The 22,150-nt window shown below is 43.5% G+C and overlaps 1 protein-coding gene and 1 pseudogene across 1 annotated transcript; both read right to left on the bottom strand.

Moving 5' to 3' along the window:
• Positions 1–4,361: 4,361 nt before the first annotated feature.
• Positions 4,362–8,221, bottom strand: KPRP (keratinocyte proline rich protein). The gene is made up of 2 exons (XM_014739974.2): positions 8,171–8,221; positions 4,362–6,715 (listed from the first exon to the last, which is right to left on the bottom strand). Exon 2 carries the CDS (start codon positions 6,685–6,687, stop codon positions 5,074–5,076), a length of 1,614 nt encoding a protein of 537 aa, XP_014595460.1. The 5' UTR covers positions 6,688–6,715; positions 8,171–8,221; the 3' UTR covers positions 4,362–5,073.
• Positions 8,222–17,805: 9,584 nt separating this feature from the next.
• LOC138924368 (late cornified envelope protein 2A-like) lies at positions 17,806–18,052 on the bottom strand (annotated as a pseudogene).
• Positions 18,053–22,150: the final 4,098 nt, after the last annotated feature.

Genomic DNA, 22,150 nt, shown 5'->3' on the forward strand with positions numbered 1-22,150 from the left:
GCCTCCTCTAGGCACTTGACCCACTCAAATACCCCTCCTATGGGCTTCCATGGTACCCTGTGTGTCTCAGGTCGAAGCTCTCACACACTCTATTGTCTCTCAAACTCTATGTGAACAAGGCAGTGTCTGCCTTGCTCACCATTGTATTTCTGAGACCAAGAATAGTTCCTGGCAGATAGCTGAGTCTCAATAAATATTTCTCAAATGAGTGGATACATTGATGGAAGTTGATAAGTAGTTTTCTTCCTGACAGATATAACACTAGAGAACACAGGAAAGGTGTTAACCCAGTTCAGGGTTCCTATGACAAGACGTGGTAAGGAACATGATGGATAGGTTTGGCACAGCTTGGATTAATCCTAGGCTTCCAAATACTTCTAGTTTAGTCTTCCAGGTCAGGAAGCTTCATCTTTTGGATGAATGGGTTTGATGGTCACTAATGATGGGGAAGCACATGGATCATCATGCATCACTCTCTCTTTCTAACTAGTTTCAGGCCATAGGCATGTGAATCCTCTTGGATGGCCAACGATGTCAGAAATCAGGAGTATGCAATGGCCAAGGACTAAGCCTTGTTCACCGCCTGGCTATTCTCCTACGCGTCAATGAAGTATCCACATGTGTACTGCCTGTCTTCTGATTACTACTATCTACCTTTCTATCCCATTATAAACAGGTGAGCTATTCCCTGATGCATGACAGTTCTATTTGCTTGTTCATCCAAGACTATCCTAGTCTGTAGGACAAAATATGGGATATGGAATTTCTCCCTATCAGTGTTGGGGTAATGCCTAGGTAAAGGAGAGATATACCAAAACTAGGCCTACCCTCTCCCAGTAAAAATATCTGTAACATATACCAGACAACCTCTCTCCCTCAGCAATGCACAAGATCCCCATTCTGGGTGTTTTTGGCGGCAGTAGAGTCGGGGATTTAACTGAGAGAAAAGTAGGGGCTCCTTAGTCTTGAGGTGCTTCTAGACTGAGGAGTAGAAAATTTGACTCCGTATACAGGGTAATTACATAAAACTTCCCACAAAAAAACAGTTAACAGTCAGTTCCATTTTTGCCACTATGCCCATATCCTACTCATGCTGTGGTCAGATGTGCACTTGTTTCAACCCTCCTTGTAGATATCCAGTAAGCTCATAAAGCTGGGTGTTCATATAGCAATGGTTTCTACCTCCACCTGATCAGAATAATTTTCAAATGGAAGTCCTAGATTCTCTTTCTGGAAATTCAAATTAATAGATCTGGAATGACCCTGGAACTCTGCATCTTTAAGTGTGTTCCAAGGTCATTTCATATAAGCCTAGTGCCTGTGACAAAGAGGAATTATGGATAACTCCCCTGGTCTAGAAGACACCACTGAACACAGCCAGTACATTTCCCTTATTCTACAGTGAGGATGCTAATCCCAGGGAGGGAGTTTTAGAAAGAAGAAAGACCAGAGAATTGAAGAGAGATATAAGCAGGATTCCAAGATGGGAAGCATGATCTTTAGACCTGATCTCTTTGACATTTAGTTGGACTACTAAGCCCCATCTCTGGAAGCCAGGCCCTCATTTGGTGGCAAAATGGCTGGATGTCAGGCATAGGAGCATGGTTCACCTCTGCCTCACATTGCTTGTGACTTGGCCCATGTGTTGCATTTCTGGGCAATAGTCTGCCAAAATGTGAAATGGAGACAATGCTATTGTGTATTGCCTCAGATTAGTGTGAGATTCAAAAGGGTGTCTCTCTTGCAGGTATTTGAGGACCTTTAAAGGGCTTTGTAGATGGTCCTTTTTGCTCTGGAATTCGAAATCTCAGCCCTGGTCCTAGGGACACTTTAAGTTTTGTTCAAATGGTAGCCATAGAAGGAAAGGCAGGGAGCTGGGAGGCAGGTTTTGAGTGAAAGAGTAGAGGGTGGGGAGTGGAAGGGATGACTGAGAAGGGTCGTCCAGAGCCAATGTTGAACCATGATCCCAAGGTCACAGTCTCCATTGCCAATGCATTTTTAAAGCCCCAAGCTTTTAAAGCATACAGACAGAAGCAACAGACACATAGGTACAAGCAAAGAAACATGCAAAGCCCACAAAAGGACATGCAACACATGTATTCTTGGTGCCCCTTTCCACTGGGCTGCTATAGATGAGCTGTAACTTTTCACTGTGGGCGTATCTGGGGGCTCAGGGCTGGGCATCCTGTCAGAGGAAGTGGAGGACCTTTGAGGTCAATTCAGACTACCTTCCCAGGAGGAGGGTTTGGCCCTGAGCTCCTCTGGCTACAGAGATGGCACTGAGGCTGGTTCACGCACAGTCCTGTTCTGGGAGAGAGCACCAGGCTGTCAGGGATTCCTTGGCTCAGCCCTATCCTGACTCACCCAGAGACCCCTCTATCCCACCATCATCCAGTCCCTTTCCATACCCAGGCCTAGTTATCCCGGAGACCAGAATCTATCCCTGACAGTCCAGGCCATGGGTCATTACAATAAAGAGCCTGTGTCATGACCTATAGCCTCCAGCTGGAGGGGAGGGTGGGCTTCTTAGAAGTGAGTGTCCTTTCACAGCCAAGTCTGTGCTTCTTCTGTACCTTGAGAGGATGGAATGCTCCCCACTCATCCTCCAGACAAGGGGATCCTTGTCCAGGGGTGTGTTTGAGACAACAGGGGGAGAGATCTAATGAGAATCCCCTTTCTGGAGCTTCTAAGCCTCTCCTCATTCTGCCTTCTCACGCCCACCCAGGGTCCTGGGCAATGGAAACCTAAGGATGTCCTGTGGGAGCCACTAGGCCCTGCCAGGCCCCTGGGGGCATGTGCCACAGAGCAGATGCAGTCCTAGGGCAGCCTGGATTTTAAAAGAAGGGTAAATGTGGAACTGAGGAAAATAATCTGTTTAATAAATGAGATAACTCCAAAATTGTATTAGAAAAATGACTGGTTGATACAGAAGAGATCTCTGTGACTGAGACGAAAGGTGCCATGTATAGCAGAAAAGAGTGTAGGCTTAAAATCAAGTCTGGCTGTAAATCTTAGGCAAGTCACATAAATCCTGTGTGCTTAGGTTTCCAACTCTGAGAAAGGGCAAGATACTAATGCCTGTGTGACGGGCAATTGTGGATATTAGAGGAGATATATATATAATCACAAACACACATATTCATATACATATTCATATTTTATATTTAATATTCATAAGATATTTAACTAAACTAGTAACAACCAAAGATTATCGAACATCAGAAACACCTGGAGGGCTGGTTAAAACACAGCTTTCAGGGCCTCACTCCCAGAGTCTCTGCTTCAGTGGGTCTCGGGTGATGTATTGCATTTCTCGCGAGGTCCCAGGTGATGCTGATGCTGCTGGTCCAGATACCACACTTTGAGAACGTGCTAGGATATAAGATCTCTGGGAGCAAACAAGGATTATGTCTGTCCCTTTTACCAGTGCCTTCCTAGCAGGTAAGCAATGAACATTTGTCAATAAATAAATGAATGAATGGATTTCACATAAAAAGTCTCAGTTTTCCTTTATATAACCTAGGATTTTACCTCTTGGGTCTCCACCACTGACATTGCAGGACTAGATCCCTGGGGCAGAGGAAAGACATACTTAGAGCCAGACCCTGGATCTGTGGTGTCCTACGATGGAGCTGGAGCTGCGGGACCCTCTGCAATATGGCACTGGATCAGACCTCCAGGGGCCCAGGCCAGAGCTGACCCTGCTATCCTCCCAGAAGTAGCCCTTTCAGACTCCATGGACCCTGCTTGCCTCAGGGCACTTTCTCCCTCTGGGGAAAGGCTCTCCTCAGGAACACTCATTCTCCAGCCAGATCCTGGCTATTCCGCCTCTCCAAGCCCCACCTTCATGCTGCCAAGACCACCCATGACTAACGAGATTTGGGAGCAATGAAGGAATGCAGAGTCAGCCTCAGATGCTTCTTTTCCTATTGTGTCAAAAAAAAAGTGCAAATGGTTTATTCTGAAAGAAAGAAGAGTGCATCCTGTGCAGAGTATCTCAGAGAGTCCCCACAGACTCCCTCTCCCCTCCCCTGACACCACAGAGGTCACATGGCTGTGACTACAGCCCCAGAGCTGGACCTGCCCAACCCAGGCCTGAAGACCATTATCCTTAGATTGAGGAGCAAGAGTTATCTTCCCTTCTCCTCATACTCACGCCTTTTCATTCATCCTTTCCCATCAGGGGCCGGGGACACTGACAGGAGATAGAAAACCCACAAAGTAGCACACCTGGTCTTTCTAAGGAAAGCTTAGCCACAGGTGCAATAAACCCAAGAAGAAAAATAATGAATAAAAAAATAAAAGCTCATCCCGAGAGTCAGGAAGGAGTAACACAAAGGCAGTATGCAGGACACAGGCTATAAGGGTATCATCATCTTTATTGTTGCATGGTCTCCTCTTGTGCCCAGTCCTGGGGTTGACCATCAGGACAGCTCAAGCTGCAAACTCGCAAGACTTGCGGAGCAGCTGCCTGCCCCAAGAGAAGCATGGACTTAAGGAATATTCAGGCTCCTCTCAAATGGGAGTTTACAACCTAGTTGGGAAGGTCAGACAGACACACCTGAAAAGTGAAAAAATAATTCAAGACATGTTGCAAAGCAGTTGCCAAATGGGTGGTGTGGACAAGGCAATGAGTTCTAGGAAGTCAGCACAGGCTTCTGTGGGTAGGAGCAAGCAAAAGAGGCTCCAAGGAAGAGATCTTGAAAGATGGATTGGGTTTCAGATGCTGGGAGTAGCAGAGAAGTGGTTCAGGCAGGTGGGAAAGAATGAGCAGAGGCTTGGAGGCAGAGACACCTAAGGTATGTCCTGAGGAACACCCAAGATGTGCCCGGTGGCCAGACTGGTCTGGCTAGAACTGTGTACAGAGGAGGAGTCAGACTGGAGAGGTGTCTGATATCCAGGTGTGGATCCTGAGATGACATGCAAAGGAGTTTGGACATCACCTCGGCAGCAGGGAGCCTCTGAATGTCTTTGGAGAGATGCAAACAAGCACGTATTGGAAATTGTGGCTCCTAGGAAAGGAGGAGCAACGTTTTCAGGGCAGGAGACAGGAACATCTCAGGCACGCTTCCTTTAAAAATAGGAACCCTTTGCTCCAGCAGGTGCCCCACCTTTCACTCCAGCATAAGTGCCTCTTTGGTCTCCACCACCACCCAGACCCCACGGCTCTGGAAACACATCACAAGATCCACAGCCAGCACCACTCTCTCGCCACTGATCATAACCAGCTGGGCCACAGCTGGGGGCCTCTGTGTCCAGGCGGCATGGACTGGACTCACAGCAGCCTAGGTCTTCTGGGTATGGAATTGGATTTGAGCCCAAGCACGGGCTGGGATAGCGCCTAGGCTCCACACATGGCTCTGGGCTTGGGCAGGGTGCTGGAAGGGGGACTGGCTCTGGAAGCGGGCGAGGTTCTGGGCGTTCACAGGGCTGCGGACGTGGACGTAGCTCTGGAAGCTCACACTGCCCTGGGCGATGACGTGGGGCTGGACGTGGTTCCGGACACAGATAGGGTTCTGAAAGTTGCCGTGGTGGAGGGCATGGGCGGGGCTCTGGACTTATGCATGGTTCTGGACGTGGATATGGACGTGGGACAGGAAGTGGACATCTCGGTAGTGATGGCTCTGGACATTGGTCCAGACGCCGGGGTGGACGGAAGCTTGGGAGTGGATGCGGCTCTACACGTGGCCTCAGGTCCGGGCAGGAGGTACCCCAGGAGGGTCGTGAGGCACAACTCTCAGAGCAGCGTCTTATGGGAGGAATCTGAACAGAACACTTTTGTGGGGGAACCTGCTTGGGGCAGCGCGGGGAGGAAATCTCTATTCGACACTTGGGTCCGCATCTCTGAGAGCCCCCTGAAGAAGGACCCCGAGAACAGTCACTGTTATAGATGGGCTCAGAGCGGCGGGGTGGGGTGCAGTAGTTATAGGAACCTGAAGAGCGTCTTGATGGCAGGCAGCCGCTGTAGTGGGGCTCAGAACGTCGTGGTGGGGAACAGCTGCGGTAAGAAGGCTGCAGCTGGCGAGGAGGGAGGCATCTGCCGGTGCTCTGAGAGCGACGCTGTGCGGTGAAGCTCCGGTAAGAGTCCTGGATCTGGTATTGGGGTGCGTAAGCGCTAAATGCAGCCCGGGACTGACGCTGGAGGGCGCTGCTGCTGTAGGAGCCCTGATATTGGCCCTGGGTGGAAAATCCCTCAATGTGGCACACTGGGGGACTCTCTATGTAAGTCTGGGCAGGCTGAGGAACTAGACACGGTATATAAGTCTGGATAGGGCATTCCAGATAAGTTTCTGTGTAACAAACTGGAGGACATTCTACGTAGCAGGTCTCAACAGGACATGGAGCTTCACATTGCACATAGGAAACCTCAGACTGGCATGGAGCCTGGCACTTCACTTGGGTGGTCTCAGACTGACATGGTGCCTGGGACTTCACCTGTTTGGTCTCAGATTGGCATGGTGCCTGAGACTTCACCTGTAGCGTCTTAGACTGGCATGGAGCCTGGCACTTCACCTGGGAAACTTGAGCTGGGCATGGTGCGGGGCATTCCACAATTTGCACCTCACAAGGGACTTGGACCACCAGCTGGCTCTTGGCACAGGGGGCCTGGGAAGGGCAGAAGAAGGAACCCTTCGCACAGCAGTTGGGGCGTGGCAGGCAACACTGAATCTGCTGCTGGTCACACATGGTTCTGATGCAGGCAGGTGGGCGGGACCTGAGGGTAGAAAGACCAGGGTCAGGAGGGTGAGAGTTGTTGGGGAGAAGGCGTCAGGACCTAGGGGAAGACACCCTGTTTCTTCCCTGACCTTTCCTCCTCCACCCTCAACCTTATTGAGTTAATCAAACTCAAAATTAGTCGTCTTTAGGTCACACAAATGTCACACTGAGGTCCTGACCTAAGGGAGTTTCAAAGGCACAGCCAGGGTTGCAGGTGTCCAGGGTCTCCCCTTGGAGAGTGGGCATACCAGTGTCCAGCACAAGAGGCTGCTGATGACAAGAGGATTCCCATCACTTTCCCAGGTCCTAAGTGGTGAGAGGGAGCTCTGCAGAAAGTAGAAATAACATAGTCCTCCCAAGGCCATAGCCCAAAGTGGAGACTCCACACTCACAGGAGCTTGGACATCCTCACACACGCGTGCTGGCAGCACACAGATATGTACAAACATATAAAAATGCACAGATGGGAACAAGCACTCTGGAATAGTCTGCACTTCGAGCATCTATTGGAAAGTGAAGGATCCAGTCAGTTATTGGGCAGCTCAAACCCAACATGAAACATTTGTGTCTCTATATTCAATCTTTTTGGGTGAATTTGTTTAAACAGGCCTGCATGGACATATGCAAAACATGTCAACTTTGGAAAGGCTCAGAACCAACATCACAACTTGCCCAGGGAGGTTGCTGTCATTAATAACCTGAAGTGATACAGTTGGCTAGCTCCAGAAATATTTTCCCCCTGGCCCTTCTGAGAGGCAGGGTGTGGTTATAATCCAGAAAATACAAGCTTCCTAAATTCCAAGACTGACATTCAGCCCCACGTAAAGCTCTACTCAGCAGAAACATTACAATCAGGTGGGTGCAGGCATACTAACCAACAACACACTTAGCCAGGGAGAAGCAGAGGGCAGTCCACACTCTTGCGCCCTCTCCCCAAATCTGCCTGTTCATGTACAGGCAGCCAAGAAACCAGCACAGCAGGAGGGCTGATTTGACTATTAGCTCATCCAACAAAACAGTTCTCAGTAAACTTCTGAAATGCTGAAAACGCTTCTAATAAAGGGCAAAGCCTTCCATTCTCCTTTTGTGCAGAATATCTAAATACATATGCCCTTGGGGAAAGTAACCCTCCTACACACAACTCTGGTCACAAAGTGTAAATTACGTATGCATATTTTCCAATGAGAGAGGTCCTGATGAAGGAAAATGGTACCTGAGGATGAAGCCATGTTATCAAAGGCAAATATGCTGACTTCTGTGACCCAGTTCTTCACACAAACTCCATGGATATTCTTCTTATGTCTCCAAAAGTCCGCTAGACTTTTCTCTCAGGCAGATGTACTGCTCTTCCCCTGCTCCCAGTTTCTCCCCTCACTATGCCTCACCCTTGTGAATCTGGGTACCCCTGATCATCATCCCCATCCCAATCCCAGTACCAAACGTTTAGACTCACCCTCCTCACAGGCAAGCAGTCATTCAGGCTGAGGTGTCTGGACAGAGGGCTGTCTTTATATAAATGGTTCTGGGTTTGGCTTAGACCATGAGACAATTCGTTGGCATCTGCCTGGCTCATCACCCAAATTGGCATTCCAGCAGCTGGTCCCCTCCCTATATGCTTGTCGTTGCAGTCACCTACAGAGTACAGGAGTGTCTGCCCCAGTGTTGACACTTCTGGACTATGAAGGAGGAGATTCTTGTTTTCTTCCTCTTTCTCCACCCTCTTGGTTTCTTTTACATCTCTAGCAGATCTGGTGGTGGGGATGATGAGGGGTGGCAAAGGTATCTTCTCTCCAGGCCCCTACCTTCCTCCTCGTCTCAGATTCTAATCAGATAGATACAAAAGAGGATAAGTTTCCTGACTCAAAGCAATTAAAATCACCTCAAAGAGCGAGGCAACTCTACAGAATGAAGAGAACATTAGGTCAGAGCTGAGTCTAACATTCCAGGTTGGCTATTTACAGCTGTGTTAAAACCTACCTGAGTATTAATTTACTCATCTGCAAAATGGAGAGAATTAAGTTTTCTTTCCTGAGTTGTTGTAAGGACTAAGACAATTATTTTATACAAAAGCATCCAGCCAAGAATGATATTCAAAATATCGAACATCTGCTCACAGTAAATGCTAACCACAAGCAACAGGCGCAGCTGGATCAATGGCTGGCTGTTGCCTGATGGCTTTACAGCAGGTGCTCAGCTAATGCTATGGAGTGGCCCTTGAAAACAGCGCAGTGCAGGACAGAAATAATAAACTGGCATCCTGTGAACCAGATACAGACAAGATGGGATAGCTTTTTATCTGTTGCCTACATAAATTTGTAAGTAATCTTTGGTATTTAGAAATAGAGAAATTTTACTTAAGATTCCGGATATCTAACTTTTCTTCTAAAGTCAAAATTTCTGGCTTAGGTGAGCCTACCTTCCATCAACCTGATTTACAGCTGTCCTTCTTAGATAGGAGATATACTTTTATGTTCTACAATTCTCCATCATTTTTTACTATATCTACAATGAAATGTAGTGTGAATTCCCTTTCATTATTTTACTTGTGGTCTTATTTTTCTTTGGTGAAATTAAAGGAAAGTGAAATAATCCATCCTCCTGGGTCATTTCATTTGTTTATGTAACCCTCCAGCCCCTAGAGGCATTTAAGATTCTGACCAAGCTTGTGAGCAGAGATTTCCGTTAAGACAGATCTGTGGTTTAATCTGAGCTCTAGTACTTGCTAATGAGGTGAAAGCTACTTAACCTCCATGAGCCTTGGCCTCCTTATCTATAAAATGGAAAAAAAAAATGGAAAGAAGAAGAAGAAGGAAGAGAAAGAGGAGAAGGATGAAGAATAAAGAAGAAGAGAAAGAATGAAATGAGGAAGAAGAAGAATTAGAAAAGTCATAGGATTATTGTGTGAATTAAATGAGGTAATTAATCTAAAGTGAGATAACTAATCGAAAGTACTTAGCACTTAATTCGCCATTTAGCTCTCTGGGCTTTAGTTTCCTCATATGAAGATGGCAGTGAAGATGCTTCATCAGTTTCTCACAAAGATAAAATCAGATAATGGTATGAAAGTGCTTTGTGACCTACAGAGCACATGCCAATCATGTCTACAAAATCCCTCCTATGGGGAAGTCTGCCCAGATCAACCTGACTTCAGAGTAGGAATTCTGGATCCTATCACTCATTCCAAAGGATTCTCTAGATACCATTCCAAACCTGAGTAGGATCGTAGACCTTCAGAAGATGAGAGCTACAAAGACCCCCAGGAATAGTCCGGTCCCACCCTGTCATTCTACAGAAGAGGACTCTGAATCCCAGACAAATGAACCTGTGGGGATCTAAAGCTAATGACTGCCTTGAAGAGACAAGACTCCAGGTAGCTCTGGTCCCAGACCAGGACTCTTTCCATTACAACAGAGAAATTATTCCTCTCATCACACAATTCAGCCAAGGTGCTCTGAACTTGGATAGCCCTGGGCTTGAGGTTGGCCTAGAAGATAGTCAGGAAATCAGTATAGAAGGAAAACAGAAAACATAGACCAGCTGACCCCATCAGAATACAAATTATTGAATCCTATTAGCTTTGTGTCTCCCACTCATTTCTTGATAGAATGTGTACTTCTTGAAGGGACAATCTCTATCTTGTTCATCTTTGTATCTTTAGATTCCTGACAATATGAGTCTGTTGATAAATGGATGGATAGATGAGTGGAAAAATGGCATGAAACTGGGCTTGGTTTACACATCTTCAACCACTGGAGAAGAAATGATATTGTCCACTCCAGAGACCAAAGAGCGCTGCAACCCTTGTGAATTTCTGCTTCCTGTTTTTTACAAAGAGAAGTGGGAGAAGGGTCAGAGGAGAGGGCCCAGAAAGTAATATGACAATGAGGCTAGGTGTTAGAGTTTTCAACAGTATCTATAAATATATGGGGCTATTTAGAAAACCCTGTAGGTTGAAATATACATAGCCAGAAATATAATGATATAAATCTAGGAACAAGTGACAAAAATCTAGTGATTTACAAAATTGATATAAAGCTATCAAAAGAGAGTCTAGTATATAGATATCTACAAAAAATATAAAAATTAAGATAGGTATAATGAGCTATAGAGCAAAAATAGAGATGAAGTTACAGATTTTAAAAAAATACAGAAGTGTAAAAGGTGCAAACTGGAAGTTGAATAGATTATGTGAAGGATACTTAGAGGCACAGGGATCACAGTATATACGAATGCCTTAATGAAAGAGAGGGAGGCAACTTGAAGAACACACATAAGTCTAGAGATGATTCCTTGAGCACTTTCTGCATAAATGTCACTTGGCTAAGAATTTGACATATATTAACTCTCTTGCTCTTTAAAATAGCCCTGTGGGGGAGCCGGCCCCCTCCCGAGTGGTAAAGTTCGAGTGCTCCACTTCGGTGGCCCAGGGTTTCACCAATTTGGATCCTGGGCATGGACATGGCACCGCTCATCAAGCTGTGCTGAGGCTGCATCCCACGTAGCAAAGCCAAGGACCTACAACTTGAATATATAGCTATGTACTGGGGCGGGGGCGGGGGGGTGGTTGGGGAGAAGTAGAAGAAGAAAGAAAGAAAAAAAGAAGACTGGCAACAGCTGTTAGCTCAGGTGCTAATGTTAATAAAAAAAAAAAAGAAAAGAACCCTGGGGCACATATTATTATCATTATTTTATAACCAAGAAAATAAAAGTTCAAAGAGGTAGCAATTTGTTATAGGTCCCAAGCTTGAAAATGGCAGAACCAGGATTCATAGCTCGTTGTCTAGAAATAGAAGCCTCTGGAAGTAGATATATAATGATGTGAAGTTATCTTGAGTTACAGATACTCAGAGAGGCACTCTATGTTTTACTGTACTATGAGATCCTTTTCAGGAGTTATGATCCTTTGGGGCCCTGGCTTGCTGAACCTTAAAAGGAATTTACTGGTGTCTTAGGGATGCCCTGATCCTGAGAGCTAGAACATAAATACTTGTCCTCTGTTTGCAGAGATGTATGTTTTCAACAGATTCAATAAGAGACTTCTCCTTTCATGTCATTTCACAATCTTCATTTTAGTCCCCCTCCCATCACTATAATAGTCAGAGGTCCCAGGTCTCCTCCCTGAAATGGAGACAATATTTGTCATCTGAGTTATCTTCTAATCTTTCCTGATGAATTCTTATGGTCTTGTGACCTCTACCCTCAAAAATTGAAGTAGTCACTGTTTTACCCTGTCACTAGGATACCACTGAGTTTTCCTCCTTAAGCCCAGCTTCAATAAATCAGATGCATATTTAAACCACATAATACCTATGTGTCAACTAGGGTAAAGGTAAAGGCAAAAAATAGTATCACAGATTGTCAGCACATGGCTGTTTAGCAGGTGAAGAAACAAGGACACCTAAAGACCATGTCAGAGAGAACAAAGAAAAGTTGATACTAGATAGAGCAGAAGAGCTCTCCAATTCTGTTTGCAACCACCTTTAACAGAGGCATTAAAAGATAAAAGAGAAAGCAAGCACAATAAGGATAATGATGGAGAACATTGAATGCACATGCAAGGAGATGTCAAGACACAGAGGGATACAGAGAGAGGTTGGAGTTGGAAATGCATAAATGGAAAATGTGTGGAAACAAAGGAGTGGGTATAATGACGCAAAGTAAAGCTATATATCCACTTTAACTCTTTTTACATTTTGCAAATTTGATGATGTTTCTTCAGTTAAGTAGTAATATGTGCATGTTTCATTGGCAGAATAAAAACTAGGCTAAGCAAATGGTACTTCTGCTTGTACAGAGAATTTGGGGCCTCTGAAAGGCTTGCCAGCTCTCTTACAACACATACAATAAAAATAATATTCTGAGTTTAGTGCAGAACTAAACCAACTACTTTTTTAATCATAGTAAACTCTCAGACAATTGCCACCATAGCAAATGGAGAGTCCTGCTTAAATGGATGCTCAGTCTCATAAAATGTAATCAATATAGCATCACTAGGTTATCAATTATTGGGTATTAGACAAGAGTAAAGGGGGATTATTGGTAAAGATACATCAAATGCCAATCTGTCTTCAGTTACTAAGAAGCCTTTTGCTACATCCTACTCCTCACAATTACTCTCAATATAAGCTGCTGCTTCATTTCAAATGCCTTTTCTAAGAATACTTTTCTCTTCTCAGAATGCTCTTTCCTGCTCCTCTCTCCCCACCCATCCCTAGTCCTTTTGAATTCTAAACATCTACTAATATTTCCATCGTATTTAGCTCAAACACCAATGTCTCCATCTGCCTTACCAGGCTCTATTCTCACCACCACCCCAGGTAAAAGGACCCACTTTGGGACCCCCAACAGTCGTCTTTTATAGAACCTACAAATACTGCACTTCTTGGCTGATGTGTCTGGTTTCTTCACGAGATGATGAGCATCTTGGTGGCAGAAGACTATGTCTAGCAGAAAGGCAGCTTCCTAGGAAGTGCCCGTTAAGTGTTTGTTGAATGAAAATCAGTCTAGTAATAAGTCCCAGGGGTCAATTAAAAGAGTTAGTGGTCTGATAGGATACCAGGAACAACTTCAGTAGACATAAGTTGGCTAGAAAGAAGATGAGATTTCACTTATTAAATTGAATATAAAGATACAGGTTAACTTTTTATGTTTGAATTATTTGTTCGCTGTAGGTTTCAAAGATAAACTGCCTTCCAGGTTAGAGACTTGATACCTTATTATATATATTTTTGCCTAAATTTAATATTGAGCTTAATTTATTATTGCACAATGACTTTATTCATTATAAATCTCTTTCATCAACACAAAGAAGACATTAAAAGTTGTGTGGCCTCCAGCCAAATCACTTTAATTCTCTGAATCTCAATTGGACTAGATAAATTCTGAAGTTATTTCTGATCCTAATATTAAATTCAAATTATAGAGATAGAGTTAGAAAAAAGAGAAAGAGAGATAAAACTATAGATTGTGGTAGAACAATGAAAGAAATGGATAAATAAATATAAGACTATGATGATAGACGTTGTCAGCATTAGATACGTGAGATGGAAAGATGAGAAGAGAAATTTGTACAATAAGATTATATAGATTGCTCATAAGAATATATAAGTAAACTTAAGGTTAAAGTATATGATTCTTCATACCATATACAAAAAGTAATTCAAAATAGATCGATACCTAAATATAAGACTATAAAACTATAAAACTCTTAGAAGAAAACTTAGGAGTAAATCTTCATGGTGTTGGATTAAGCAATGGTTTCCTAGATACAGCACCAAAAGCATAAGTAAGAAAAGTAAAAAATAGGTAAATTGAGCTTAATAAAAATTTAAAAACTTTTGAGCTGTAAATGATACTATTAAGAAAGTGAAAATTTGACCCACAGAATGGGAGAAAATATTTGCAAATCATCTATCTGAAAAGGGACTTGTATCTAAAATACGGAAAGAAGCCTTACAGCCCAATATTAAAAAGAAATCACAATTCAAAAGAGGACAATGGATCTGAGCAGACATTTCTCCAAACAAGATACACAAATGGCTAACAAGCGCATGAAAAGATGAGCCAAATGACAATGACATACCACTTCATACCCGTTAGCGTGACTATAAGAAAAAAATATAGGCAACGAGAAGTGTTGGGGAGAGTATAGAGAAACTGGAACTCTGAATACATTGCTGATGGGAATGTACATGGCACAGCCACTGTGGAAAACAGTTTGGCAGTTCTTCAAAAGTTAAACAGAAATTGACCATATGATCTACCAATCCCCCTCCTGGCAAAATGAAAATCCCACCAAGTAAAATGAAAACATTCACTCAAAAATTTGTACATGAATGTTTCCTAGCAACATTATTCACAATAGCCACAATGCAGAAACAACCCAACTGTCCAGCAATTGAGGAATGAATAAACACATGTGGTATATCAATACAATGGAATATGAATTGGCCATATAAAGGAATGAATTTTGATACATGGTACAACATGCATGAACCTTTAAAACATTATGCTAAGTGAAAAAAGCCAGTCACAAAAGACCACATATTCTATGACTCCATTTGTATGAAATGTCCAGAATAGACAGTTCTGTAGATACAGAAAGCAGGACTCAGGGGGATGGGATGTGACTGCTAATGGCCAGAGGATTTTGGTTTTTGGGTGATGAAAATATTCTAAAATTAGACTGTGGTGGTGATTACATAGCTCTGTGAATATACCAAAAACATTGAATTATAAATTTTAAATGGATGAACTGTATGGTATATTAATTATGTCTCAATAAAGATGATACATATGCATTTGTATGTATGTCTATGTATGTATACATACATCTTGTGATATTTGCATATATCACACACACATATGTAGGGATATATCCTTAAATCTTGGTCAAACCTAAATCACATTCATGAACCATAGAATTACAACGTCTCTGTCACACATGATACCTTTTACAACATCCCTAGGGATCAGTCTCTTCTTGAACCTCAGTCAGGCATCTTCCCTAAGCATCTTGGAATACAAATCACCCAGACTGACGTGTTCCCTGGAAGCCGACCTGTAACCCAAGGAAACAGTGTATTCCTCTTGGCGATGACTACTTGTTTACGTCTTCCCTATAAATAGTCATTATTTCAAATGCTCCACACCAAATGGATAAGACCTTAGTTCACGAAGTGGAGCTTATTAAATCCTGTTCACTCAACAGGTAATTACAGATTACCTACCAGATTCCTAGAACTGAATTAAGAACAGTCATCATCCATTCACTCAACAAACACTCTGAGGAGCTACTCACAGCCTCTTCCCTCAGGGAGCTGACAGTCTCATAAGGAAAATACATAGATAAACAGTTGCTCGTAAACAGTGCAATGAGGGCTCCAGCCCATGGAAGCACAGAGTAGGAGCATAGAAAGGAGGCACTGCCTTCCAAAGGCTTTACCTTCTCACTCAGGAGAACAAGCCACACACATAATTAGTGGGAGAATGGGACTGCGAGCCTCTAAACATGAGATTGTGTGGTGCACAGCACAAAAAGGCAAGCGTCTGGTATAGTTGCCAGACTCAGCAAATAAAAGTACAAGATGCCCAGTTGAATTTCAATTTCAGATAGACTACCAATATATTTTACTATATGTATGTCCCATGGGGCTGGAACAATTAAGAAAGATATTTCAACACTGATACAGATTGAAAGGAAGATGGTGATAAGGTTGATGATACTGACTCTTTTTTGTCCCACGCATGCATTGATTCATTCAGCTATTGGGTATTTACTGTGTAAAAAGCATTATGCTGCACCCTGTGGATACAATGGTAAGATAACAAGCAAACAAACAAGTGTTTCCCCTGTTCTTAGAGAGATTTTGGTCAAGTGGAGAGACAAATATTAATCAAAGGGCCACACAGATAAATCATCAGTGGCATCCCTGATTAGCATTTGACAGGAGAGTCCACAGAGCGATGAGAGCTGCTGAGGGCTGGGAGCTCACAGAATGAGGGAGAGCTCACCTGGCCAGGGAGACCAGCAAAGGCTTTCCTGAACAAGTGGATGTGGGGCTGAGATCTGAAGGATAAGTAGGAGCAGAAGAGTGTGAAGAGCATGCTGGAATGAGGGAGTGGCATGTGCAAAGAGAAGCACAGGGGACAGGAGGGAGTGTGGCACGTTCATAGAACTGAGAGCGGCCAGTGAGTGCAAGCAGGAGGAAGGGGCCACCGGGGGTCCACATTCTCAGATCACTGGCCACTATTTTAAGCAGAAGTGTGACCAGATCAGACTCTGGTGCCCTGTGAGGAGCGGCGCGGGAGAGCTGGGGCAGAAGCAGGGGCACAGGTGTGCAGACTGTTTGTCTTAACCCAGGAAATGGATTGTTGACCCTATGCCGGTATTAGGTCCCCTCAGCCACAATCATCACTCTATCCCATTTGATCTCAAGAAGTAAAACCAGCAATTAGGAGGCTGAGTGCCCTAGGGAAATGGTAAGTAAGCTATCTTGGGACAGACAGGCCTGGGCTTATCCTATGGCTCTCCTCCAGCCAGCTGTGGGGCAGAGCAGTCATGTACTCTCTCTGAGCCTTGGTGAGTTTCATCATATATAACATGGAAACAATTTCTGCCACACAGGTTGTTGTAAAGGCTAAATAAAAGGTGTGTGAAGAGTCAAGCCGCGAATAGGCCCTCAATAAAGGCTATTGTTGTTATTACCATCATTATATTATTATTATTACTTAATGTTACAGCTGTTTTTAGTATATCATGATGCTCACCCAATGGAAAAATATTCATTTATGAAACAGTTTGCAATGAGCCAAAATTATTCTACGTAGGAAATCATGTAGGCCTGATCACGTGACTTTAGAAATAACTTAAAAAGTAAGACACTGGAGCTTCCCGCTCTGGGCCCAGCTGTCCTTTGTACTCTATGTTGTGGCCTCTTTGAATCTCTGTATCTTCATGTATATATTCTGTCGATTGTGTTTTTCTTGCTTATTTATCAAAGAATGTTATAAAAATTAAAAATGCTCAATATTATGAACAGTCTTTGAATTAATAGAAATCATAGTCAGCATGAGAGCCACTGCCCCTACACATGTGTGGTGTTTCCAGTGCCCAACCCTGGGACTGACAGGAGGGAAGAAGGTCCATTTTCCAGATTCAAGAACAAGGTCACTGAACTTGCTCTGGGTCACCGTCCTGGGGGTTGTCTGGACAAAGCAGCTTGCTCCCTGGGATGTCTGGAACTGAATTGGGCAACTGTGCCTGGAGAAGCAGTGATCCGCATGGGTCAGGCAGGGAGGTGCTGCTGTGTGTCAGATCATCAAGGGCAAGGAGCAGAAATGCTGGAAGAAGAAACCTTATTTTTCCTGTGGTGGGATTTAGGGCTTAATGATTCCAAGGCTGGGGCGGCTGGGTTAGGGGACGGGGCGTTTGTGGGGAGCACAGGGATGAGGCCTGTGAGAAGACTTCATTTTTAGCATCTTAATCTCCAGAACAGAAGAAAGGGTGTGAGGAGAGGAAAAGTTCAGAGGAAGGATCCGTGTTACTTGGGTCGTCCCATTCCTGCTCCTTTGTGGGCAAGATCCCTGTCAGCAGCAGCCCCCAGAGCCACCGCAGCAGCCGGAGCCCCCTGAAGGCTCACACTCAGAGCAGTCGGGGCTTTGGTGCTGGTGCCTGTGGAAAAGACAACCTGTGGTGGCTCTGGGAGCTGGGGCCACAGCAGGAGGAGATGGGAGAGAGACATGGGGCTGGGCAGTGGGGCGGGCATTTAGGGGGTTATTTTGGAGGGTCCTTGGGAGGGAGCTGACACTGCTGCTGGTTCTGCTGGCAGCACATCTTGGCAAGAGTTCAGTTAGCCTGACAGAAACAAAAAGAAATCAGCGCACAATCTCAAGGATTCATTCTCATTATTTTCTTTCCCCTGGATTTCATAGAAACCGACCTTCTACAACTGACTGGTTCATGAACCAAGTCCTACAATGCAATTTGGAATCTGATCTGGAGGAAGACAAACCTTGATAAATATTCCCTCTTCTCAGTCCACTTTGATCCCCGTGACATATGCTGACCATCTCCCTATGTGGGCTCCAAAATCACTCCTACATAAACCTTCTTGTCCCCAAAGAAACAAGGTAATGCAGTCATTTTCTGACCCTTAATCTCAAAGATGTCAGATGGGGGTAGGACATATCCAAAAACATTTTTTTTCCAAAGAATAAATTAGAAGATGATACTGAGAACCAAGACCTCTGCATTTGCAGGATCCTTCACATCCTGACCCCCAATGACTCCTTCCTCTCTCCCTGCCTTCTTCTGCCCCTCCCTCCTAGCAGTCTTATGTCCCAGAACATCCTTTGCCAAGCATCCACCCAGTCAGTGGAGGAGTCATGAGCTGTCACTGTCAGGGCTGAGGACTGAGGAGTCTAGCATTGGAGCCCTTTTATCCTGGGCCTGGTGTCTTTCCAGCAGTGAGGCACAGCCTGTGTATGCAGAGCAGTCATTTTCACAACCTGGGATGAGGTGTTTCCTCACACTCCTAGACTTAGGACTCCAGGATCTCCCCACATGGGGCCAGAGGAATCCCAGAAGCCAGAGACTGCCCAGATATCTACCCCGAAGGCCTGCTGCAGGCCAGCCATTCCACTTGCATGCATTCACTCATTAAATCAATATATATGTATTGTCTGTCTTAGGGCCAGAATTTTGCAAGATGCTGTTGTCATAAATATCAGCCAGGTTTCCTTGAGGACATTCATGTATACAATGCACTATAAGTCAATTTCCTATGTGCTGTAAGAGGCCCTGTGACCCATATTGGGCTCCTAATAGCTCTTATCTTAGAACAATGACATGTCCATTTGCATGTCTCTCTGCTCTTCCAGATGGAGAATTTGGTGAGCACTGGACTTTATTCATCTCCATTTCCCCTGAAATTGCGTTTAACAGAATGGGGATAAGTATGAAGAAGAAAATAGTTAATGATACTGATTGACTAACTAATGAATGAGGTGCTGTATTTTAGCACCCAAGGTAGAAGCTTGTGACTCAGTCTCAATCCATTATTTGGGCTCTGGAAGTACCCTTATGAGAGCACACACTGGGTCAAATGGGACATGACCTTGGATGTCATCATCTGTCAATGGTCAGAATATTATCTAATGAGAGCACAGGCCGAGGGAATGAAATTCCAAAGGAGTGTGGGAATGTGTAAGCAGCCCAGGAAAGGGGTTGAAGCTCAGGTCACTGACTAGGGAAGGAGACTCAAGGGACAGCCAAGTGAAGGGCAGGAGATAGCCTAAGGGATGAATAGTCAGTGCTATAATAGGATGAAATGGAGGGCAGGGGAGGCAAAAGATAAATGACAAATGCTGCCATTTACTCATAGGAGATTCCATTGAACTTTGATTTTAAGGCCAAGTATGAGGGTAGGCAATACTTAGATATGTGAAAATACATATTTTTGCCTTATTGACTTCTGAAATTAGAGACAAGTAGACCTAATTAGGCAGATATGTGCTGTGTTCTACATTGGAATGGGCACTCTACTAAGTACTCAAAATACACGGATAAATGTCCCTGCCTTGAAGGCTGTCACAAGCCAGTGTGGAAGACAGATGAGGAAACGTGACTTCATTGTTAGACCTAAGCCCTGGGTCCTATTGGAGCTTAGGGGAGGGCATGGAACTCAGACTGGAGAGGAATATGGTACCTAGTTGATTCTACGGCAAGGATGACGTCATCACGCTCACAGGGATCAAAGAGAACTGAAGGCCCCAAGACTTCATTAAGGGATAGCAGATGAGCAAAGAGAATGGACACTGCATTGGAATAGTCAGTATTAGCCTAAGAAAGAAAAAGATTTTTAAAATGTGTGTTATTATTCAAAGAAAGAGAGAGTTCTAAGGAGAAGGCGATCATCATGCCCCAGTGAGCCCACTCCATTTGGTTGTTAGGACATCAGTAGTAATCTTAGAGAGACTGATTTCAGAGATGTGACAGCAGAAGCCCTTTTATAATCATTCTATCAAATAATGGGCTTAATAGAGTGGTAAATAATTGAGAAATGAAAGACAACTTTGTAAGAAATTAGAAAGGACAGAGATAAGAAAATCATCATTTCTTGAGCTTACAAAAACAAAAACGTAAAGTCCATTAAGACAGTACTCACTTGAGTACAGAATGTGTGGAATTGATTGCTGGAACTTTAGATATTCAGAAAGGAAGTGAATAATGTGGGCTGGGTTAGTTACCAAGTTGGTTCAAAGAACAAAGATCATTGATGGGAGTGGTCATATCATGGTGATGATGTTGATGTTAGTGATGAAGATAAGTGTGATCATGATGGTGATGGCAAAAAGTCCTCACTCTGTGGAATAAATGTATTCCTGGGGTTTTTGTGTCACCTGAGAGCAAAATGTTATTATCCTGTCCTAAGCTGTTTATTTACATGTATTAAGTCATTTAACCCTCACAACAACCTTATCACTTGCATGATTTTATTAGCCCTTTTTGACAGAGGAGTACACTAAGTAAAGAGAAGTTAATAACTCAGGGACACAAACTAGAATTTTATTGAGATAATACATATGTCTCCAATGCATACACATCAACAATGAGAGATAATTTCCAATAATGTACGAAAACACCTAAAATGACTATTTAAACTGAAATAATCATTATTTCATAAAAAAATATTCTTAGACTTTTGCCTGAGTATCATTTATTTTAATGACATTTCAGCCTGTCATTGGCCAATGAACACCCAAGAGATGGGGGAGATGGGGGTTACAAGAGAGAGAACAATCCAAGATGTTTTCAGTTTCCGAACTAGGCAGATGGTGCTATTCACTGAGTTGGAAATCAACAGAGAAGGGGTTTGACGAACGGAGGATTAGGAATGGGTTTTATTTTTTGAATTTTGAGTTTGAGGTAAGAATGGAACCCTTGATTGGTAAAATCTGAAAGACAGCCAAATGAATCAATCTAAAGTTCAGGAAACACATATGGACTTTGCATATTGACCTAGGAGCTACGTAGCCGAAGGACAGTTTTCACGCAACCACAATATTCTATTCTAGATACTGGAAAGATGACACTGGACAGGATAACAAGGTTTGCACTCTCAAAAAGTTTACGTTAAAGTGGGAAGAGAAGGGCACAAAAAAAGTAAATAAATAAGGAACAATTTGTTAGTGATAAGTAAAATGAAGAAATGAAGCAGCATGATGTGCCTGAGTGACAAGGGGTTTATTTTAGATTGAGGGGTCAATGAAGCCACTCTAGAAGGAACTTCTTAGCCATCAGCATAAGAGTGTTGACTGATGTCACAGAAGTAGATACGCTTGCCCAGGAGAGGTGAGAAGAAAGAGAAAAGAGAAGAGAGCAGAGGTGAAAGACTCAAGATACTGACAAAGGTCTGGCTTTGTTCTTACTGTGTGAACTTGGGCAAATTATTTAACTTATGTGAAACTTAATTTCCTTATTTATAAAATTAATGGGGAATCAAAATTATATATTTTAAAGAGTTGCGAGAATAAAATGAGAACATTATGTAAGTTAAGGATTGTAACACATTTTTTGGAAAAACAGGACCTTAAATGTATAGAATTGGAGAAATCAGAAGTTCTTGGACCGTGACACACTGTCATCATTGATCCATGCGTAGACCACTTAATTATTTAGTTTGTTGATTTGTCTATCTGTTCATTCACTCCCTCATTCATTTTAACAATATAGAAAGAACAGAGGACCCACCAAAATGAAAGCTAGGATGTTAACAACAACCCACCTTCAACCACATGTTCCTACCCCACACAACTACCCCAGCTCTTCCCCACCAAAGTATTTATCATTCAAAAAAATTTTGTATCCATATCTCATTTTCTATTTCATAGTCATATGCACAACAGCCAAAAAGGATATATTTTACTGTTT

The sequence above is a fragment of the Equus caballus genome, chromosome 5 (genome assembly GCF_041296265.1).
Source record: "Equus caballus isolate H_3958 breed thoroughbred chromosome 5, TB-T2T, whole genome shotgun sequence".
NCBI lineage: Eukaryota > Metazoa > Chordata > Mammalia > Perissodactyla > Equidae > Equus > Equus caballus.

What these genes read in the sequence shown, in the direction of transcription:
- KPRP (XM_014739974.2), bottom strand. Translation starts at nt 6,687, where the DNA reads ATGTGTGACCAGCAGCAGATTCAGTGTTGCCTGCCACGCCCCAACTGC.